Source organism: Myotis daubentonii, chromosome 5, assembly GCF_963259705.1.
Source record: "Myotis daubentonii chromosome 5, mMyoDau2.1, whole genome shotgun sequence".
Lineage (NCBI taxonomy): Eukaryota > Metazoa > Chordata > Mammalia > Chiroptera > Vespertilionidae > Myotis > Myotis daubentonii.
In genome coordinates, this window is record NC_081844.1 from 33,363,130 (window position 1) to 33,370,482 (window position 7,353).

Genomic DNA, 7,353 nt, shown 5'->3' on the forward strand with positions numbered 1-7,353 from the left:
TAGGAACCAGCCCGCATTCCCCCTTCCATCTGGTTGACACAGCTAGCAGAAGAGGGTCTACGAGCTTCCAGTAATTACACTCCATTTCCTGAAGGTCATGGGGAAGCTGAGGGAATTGTGGGCTGGAGGTACATTGCTCTCATCCCCCTACGGCCTCGACTTCCCCATTTGTAAAGTGGGTCTCCCACCTCTCTGGAACAGAAAGAGGATCTTGAGGTGTGGGGTGAGAAAAGGGGTACCGAGTGAGCTATTAAATGCCCCTCCTCACACACACCAATGGGGTGGGGACACGTTTGTCCCAATTTTCAGAGCGGGGAGGGGCTTCCATGAGGAAGTGAAAAGGGGGCCTATGCCCTCGACTGTGGGGCTTCACTCAGGCTCCAAGGGGCAGGTCTCGCCTGCTGTAGGAGCCCACTGGCCGCAGAAACCACCCCCTTCTGTGGCACGGGGAACCTGGGATTTGCTCTGCTACTGGGCTCAGGTGCCCAACTGCGGGCCTTGAAGGAAAGAAAGCTCTGTTGAGGGCTTTGCGGCTGGGCAGTGAGAGGCTGATGCTGCAGCACTTGCGACCAGACACTGTCGTGGACCCCTGAGCTAAATTTGTCTGGAGGAGGGGGCATGGGTGCCCAGATGGGCCCACCAGAAGTGGGTGGCCAGCAAGGGAGGAGAGCGCCTCGTCTCCCTCCCTCATCCTCTCTAGCTGCCATCCTAGTCGTGGCCACACACCCAGAATCTTACTGCGCTCAGTCCCTCTCTCTGGATTGAGGGCTGAAGGTAAGCCCAGCCCTGGCAGGGCTAGTCTGTGTGCCCAGGGGCCCCTGGCTTCTCTCTCAGAGCCTCTGTAGCCTCGCCTGTGCCACAGCACCAAGAGTACCCCTCTCACCAAATGCAAGGATCACAAGAGGCAGTTTTCCTGCCTGGCACACAGTAAGCACCCAAAATGCACCAACTTGGGGCAGCCGTTGGGCAGTTCCACAGACGTTGAACACAGTTACCAAATGAACCAGCAATTCCGCTTGCAGGTACGTAGCCAGGAAAACGGAAGTCCACACACAGACCTGTGTAAGCGTGTTCACAACGGCCAAAAGATGGAAACAACCCAAGTGTCCATCAGCAGATGAACAGATAAACACATGGTCTCTTCACACCCTGGAACATTACTCAACCCTGAAAATGCGTGAAGCAGAGACACTCACTACAACACGGGTGGACTTTGGAACCATGATGCTCAACAGTAAGAAGCCAGACACCCAAGGCCACATAGTCTATGATTCCATTTATGTGAAATATCCAGAACAGGCAAATCCACAGAGACAGGAAATGGGTTAGTGGAGGGTAGAGGGGAGTGACTGCTAATAGGCTTCGTTTTGGGGTGATGCAAACGTTCTAGAATTAGACTGTGGTAATGGTTGCACAAATATATATATATATATATATATATATATATATATATATATATATATATATGTGTGTGTGTGTGTGTGTGTGTGTGTATATATATTCGCAAACCACAGAATTGTATACTTTAAACAAGTGGACTTTATGGCATGTAATTTACATTCAATAAAGCTGTTTAAAAAATTCAAAAATCGCCCTATGCTCTGAGCCTGTCTATTCTAGCAGATCCGGCACCACCCAGAGAGGAGGGGGTTTTAGAGATCAGAGTGGAGACCTGGACCCAGATCCAGCAGGCGAGTTGATGGCGTATGTCCTGCGTCCCTGGCCACCTCGCAGGTAATTGGCATAGCTAGCATTCACTGAAGGCCTCTGTGCGCAGGGCCTCCTTGTGTGGATAGGAACTTTGTTCTCAGGACAGCCACGTGGGTTGGGGGTTGTGTCCCCCTTTTGCAGAAAACTGGGCCTCGGACGCTTTGTTATGCAAGGAGAGAAGCCTGGATTGGACCCCACACCCACCCCTTGAGTTTCCAGTCCGGAGAGGTTGAGGTCGCGTGTTCTCTGATTTTGGTCCAGCTACAGCTCCTTTCGGATCACACCAAGTCGCTCGCGGGCGCGGCCTCTTTAAGAGGGGGCGTGACCTCATGAAGAGCGGGGGGGCCGGAGGAGGAGGAGACCGGAAGTTCGCCTCAGGACTTGGAGGGCGGGGCCACACTCCGACCGGAAGCAGAACTGTCTGCTCTGAGCCGCTCTCAGCTCCGGTGCGTGCCCAGGTGAGGAGAGGTAGGCACTGTTTCAGCGGGGAAACTGAGGCAGAGGTGGAGCTAGACACCGAAGGGGCGGGGCGATCCGGGAGGGGCGGGGCCGGACGAGTGTGTAGGTAGGTACTTGCCGGACAGTTGGAACAGACGAGGGCAAAGGCGGCGCGGTGGACGCCTTCGTGACGCTCCTTTCTCTCGCCTGCAGGCATGGGCTCGAAGGCCAAGAAGCGCGTGGTGCTGCCCACTCGCCCGGCGCCCCCCACGACGGAGCAGATCCTGGAGGACGTGCGGGGGGCGCCCGCCGAGGACCCAGTCTTCACTGCCCTGGCCCCGGAAGGTAGCGGGAGCCCAGATGCGCGGCGGGTGGGAGGGTGGGTGTAGGAGGTCCGTTGAAACCGTGGAATTTATTTTTATTTTTTTAAAAATATATTTCTGCCCTAGCCGGCTTGGCTCAGTGGATAGCGCGTCAGCCTGCGGACTGAGGGGTCCCAGGTTCGATTCCGGCCAAGGGCACATGCCTGGGTTGCGAGCTCATTCCCCAGTGGAGGGTGTTCAGGAGGCAGCCAATCAATGATTCTCATCATTGATGTTTCTATCTCTCTCTCCCTCTCCCTTCCTCTCTGAAATCAATAAAGAAATATATATTTTTAAAAAATTAAAAATATATATTTCTATTGATTTCAGAGAGGAAGGGAGAGGGAGAGAGAAGAAACATCAATGATGAAAGAGAACCACCCATCTGCTGCCTCCTGCACACCCCCAACTGGGGATCGAACCAGCAACCCGGGCATGTGCCCTTGACCGAATCGAACCCAAGACTCTTCAGTCCGCAGGCCAACGCTCTATCCATTCAGCCACACCAGCTAGGGCGAAACCGTGGGATTTAGAGCAGACTGTGGCATGATCCTTACCCTCTGGAGCCCTCTCTTCTGATTGTAAAGTGGGGCGCGTCTTCAGAAGGGCATCTCAGGCCTGGGTCCGCAGCCAAATCCTGCCCACCGCCTGTTCTGGTAAGGCCAGGAAGCTAAGATTGGCGCTTACGCTTTTGAAGAGACTGTTTTGTGATAAGTGTAAATGGTACGAAGTTCAGATTTGTGTCGGTAAAGTTCTGTTGGTGCACAGCCATGCCTGTTTGTGGATGAATGAACCTGGCTGCTTTCAGGACATAATGGCAGAGTTATCAGGACAGACTGACTGGCTCTGCAAAGCCAAAACTATGTATTTGTGGGAAAAGTTGCTCAGTCCCTTGTGGAGATTATAGCAGGTCAGTGACTAATGGCTTTGGCCTACAGTTGTTGGGTGAATTGTGTACAGGTCCATGAAGTTTGCCTATTCATCCAACAAACCTTCATTAAAAACCTATTATGGCCCTGGCCAGTGTTTTTCAGTGGTTAGAGCTTCGGCCCGTGCACCAAAGGGTCTTGGGTTCGATTCCCAGTTAAGGCCACGTACCTTCGTTGCAGGTTCAATCCCCAGCCCCAGTCGGGGCGCGTGCAGGAGGAAACCAATCCATGTGTCTCTCTCACATCAATGTTTCTCTCTCTCTCCCCTGTCTCCCCCTCACCTCCCTTCCACTCTCTCTAAAAAATCCTCGGACCAGCCGGGTGTGGCTCAGAGGTTGAGCGTTGACCCAGGAACCAAGAGGTCACCAGTTTGATTCCCAGTCAAGGCACATGCCCAGGTTGCAGGCTCGATCCCCAGAGTGAGGCCTGCAGGAGGGAGCCAATCAATGATTGTCTTTCATCATTGATGTTTCTGTCTCTCTTTTCCTCTCCCTTCCTCTCTCTCAAATCAATAAAATATTTTTTTTAAAAAAAAAGAAAGGAGCCATAACCAGTTTGGCTCAGTGGATAGAGCGTTGACCTGCGGACTGAAAGGTCCCAGGTTCGATTCCGGTCAAGGGCATGTACCTTGGTTGCGGGCACATCCCCAGTGGGAGGTGTGCAGGAGGCGGCTGATCAATGTTTCTCTCTCATCGATGTTTCTAACTCTCTATCTCTCTCCCTTCCTCTCTGTAAAAAATCAATAAAATATATGTTTTTAAAAAAAGAAAGGAGCTAAATTTATTTTAAGCAAATATCCTCAGATGAGGATTAACAAAAAAACAACAAAAAAGCAAAAATAAAACAAACAAAAATAAGAACTCACGTGCCAGGTTCTGTTCTAAGCATTGGGCTGAACAGGTGAACAAAAGAGATGACAGTGCCTTCCCTCAGGCCATTAGGACCAAGATAGTACACACGGGTCTTGTGGGCAATATGAAGTGAGAAACGCTATGAGAACCATTTTAAAAAATTAAATAATAGTAAAAAAATTGCAGTTCTTTGTTCCATGTAGCCACATTTCAAGTGCCCAAGAGGCATTTGTGGCTGCTGCTATATTGGGCAGCTCAGATGGAGGACTTTTCCATCACCAGGAATGTTCTGTTGAATGGGCAGTCCTAGGAAAACAAGCCAGATTTATCTCCAGTCTGGGTCATCTGAGGTTTCTTGAGCCCCAACTTAAGAATTATTGGCCGAAACCGGTTTGGCTCAGTGGATAGAGCGTCGGCCTGCGGACTGAAGGGTCCCAGGTTCGATTCCGGTCAAGGGCATATGCCTGGGTTGCGGGCACATCCCCAGTAGGGGATATGCAGGAGGCAGCTGATCAATGTATCGCTCTCATCGATGTTTCTAACTCTCTATCTCTCTCCCTTCCTCTCTGTAAAAAACCAATAAAATATATTTTTTTAAAAAAAGAATTATTGGCATAAAAGGGGACATCTGTAATATTTTCAACAATAAAGATTTAAAAAAAAGAATCATGGATAGGTCCGCCAGCATTTGGAGGGTGGGGAAACTGAGGCACAAGCAGTGCTGGGGCCACTCGATGGAGAGGTGCTTCCCCTGCAGGACCGTGTTTTTATTAGGACCACACTTAATCTTTACGTGCACTGTCTGGCATTTCCACCTTATTTCTAAAGCAGGTGGGGGAAAGTGATTAATAAATACCAGAGTTTGTAGGGTCTGTGCTAGACATTTGGCCTGCAGGGGTGTGACAGCAGACAGCCACCAAGCATGGCAGGTGGCATTGTTCCATTCAAACGGGCCCAGGCAGAGCGGAGAGGACCCAGATATGTCTCTGGGTGACGCTGAGGCTGTGCTTTTTCTGCCCTGCTCCCTCAACCCCCCTCCACCCCACCTCCTTCGGCTGGGCACACTGTTAGGAAGTGGGGTCACCTGGAGACTTGTGTCCACACCCTCCTGTTGTTATGGCCTCCTGACTGTAAGTGTCAGATTTTGCAAGATTACAGGGCCGTGGGATAGTTTTTCGGGGAGCAGGAGGTTGCATCTGAGGCTTTAAGAACAGGAATGAGGGCTAGCCTGCTCAGCGGTTCCATTGTGGGGTCAGTGCCTTTTACAGGAATGGTACCCACCCCCAGGCAGGGCCTCTTCCGTGACCAGAAGGGGTGGTAAATTTGCCAGAAGGGTGGTAAATTGAAGCTTCTCTCAGCCCCCTCACTGAACAGTGGTCTGTGTTCTGTCCCCAGACTCCCCAGGCTCCTCCCGGAGGGCTGAGAATCCTGAGGCCCAGCGGGAGCAGCTCTACCAGCAGAGCCGGGCCTATGTGGCCACCAACCAGCGGCTGAGACAAGCAGGTGATGAGCTAAGACGAAGGTGTGAGGACCTTTGGCAAGCTGGCCAGGAGCTGGAGCAGGACGTCGTCCAGGTGAAGCAGGTGGCACTGTCAGGGGCCTCAACCACCTTCTCAGGCTGAACTGACCCTTGGGCTCGCCTGAGCATGCAGTCCCTGGAGAGTGCACCCCATGGCCTCCTGTCACATCGACAATGGGCCCCTGGGTCCCAGAAGCAGATTCTGGCCTCTCTGTTTCATGGCTAAGCCTGCCTTGGTATCCGGAGACCCCAGGGGACAGAGCCTGCCCGGTGTGTGGTTGCAGCAGGAACAGTGGAGAGTGAGGGGCACACCTGCTTCAGCCGGGCACAGGCCCGTTACCGAGGGTCAGGACAGGCTTTGTGGAAGCCACTCACCCCCAGGCTTCTCTTCTGGGGCCTGATTGCCGTCAGCCTGGACTTGGTTTGGGGCTTCAGGACCCATCCTCCCTTCCTTTGGTAACCCTGCTTCACTGATCGCCCATTAAACTGAGCCTGTCTCTATATGAATTGCGGGGCCCCCAGAGGTTCCAGAAGACAATGGGGGTTTTGTTCTTTCTCACTTTGGTGGCTGTGGCCATGTGAGGAGAGATTGCCCAGTAGGGCCCAGCTCTGAGATGGGGCCTCCAGTGGCGCTGAGCACCTCAATCTAAGGCATGGGCCCTAGGCTAGCACTTGTGCGACCGGTTCATGGTTGGGGTGCAGGACCAACCTGATGGCTGTGGAATCCATCAGATGGGATGCTGGCCTGGGCTCCCAAGATAGGACAGGCCAGTCAGTTATTACTTGCCTGGAGCCCTCATCCGGCCACCTCCGTCCTGGCAGACCAAGCCGTCATAGGTGTCCCCAAGAAGTCCCTCAGATGAAATCCCCACTGCCACCAGCCTTCTGGACAGTACCTCTGTGGGCCACTCTTTTCCAGGTTTCCCCATGAGCTTAGGGAAGCATGGACAAACAAGGCAAGTTCTTGACACGGGTGACCCAGCATCTCTTTCTTCTGGAAGAAGGGGTGCCTGCTTAAACCTGAAAGATCCATGAAACCCTTGGGGGCACAGGCATTCAGAACATGCTAGCATGGCTCCAGCTAGGGCAGTGGACACTGAGGCTACACTGTCCAGCACCCCCTGGCCTACCTGCTAATGTCTCAAAGTGTCCTGCTGCCCTGGGCTGGGAAGTCACCCCTCCCTGCATGTCCCTGGCCTTCAGGTTGGGTCACCTGAGTCTGAGTCTAGGGGCTCCAGAGCCCTCCCTCATGCCAGGATCACGGTGAGACACTCCAGCTACCTTCTATGCATCCGCCTGTCCTGAGTGCTCTCCTTAAACAAATCCCACAGCCCGATCTGCCTCTAGCACATGGACCCAGGGCGGGCAGTCTGGATGGAAAACCCACAAAGTACTCCAGCCCCGCCCACCCAGTCCTCACCCACTTGAAAATAGCTGTGGAGAGCAAGATTCAACAGCTCCATTTATTAAAGGTGCACATAAGATGCCTGGTTCTGTGCCTTCCTTCCACCAGACGATGGCTTTAGGCTGACTGGGGTGGGAGA

At 52.9% G+C, this 7,353-nt stretch overlaps 1 protein-coding gene across 2 annotated transcripts; it reads left to right on the top strand.

Annotated features, from left to right (window-relative positions):
* Positions 1-2,067: 2,067 nt before the first annotated feature.
* Positions 2,068-7,293, top strand: C5H19orf25 (chromosome 5 C19orf25 homolog). Of its 2 annotated transcripts, none has more exons than XM_059697350.1 (3): positions 2,068-2,168; positions 2,362-2,493; positions 5,686-7,293. In XM_059697350.1, exons 2-3 carry the CDS (start codon positions 2,364-2,366, stop codon positions 5,910-5,912), a joined length of 357 nt encoding a protein of 118 aa, XP_059553333.1. In that variant the 5' UTR covers positions 2,068-2,168; positions 2,362-2,363; the 3' UTR covers positions 5,913-7,293. The 2 variants fall into 2 exon arrangements, with proteins under 2 accessions (XP_059553333.1, XP_059553332.1); XM_059697349.1 differs by having other exon boundaries at positions 2,095-2,178.
* Positions 7,294-7,353: the final 60 nt, after the last annotated feature.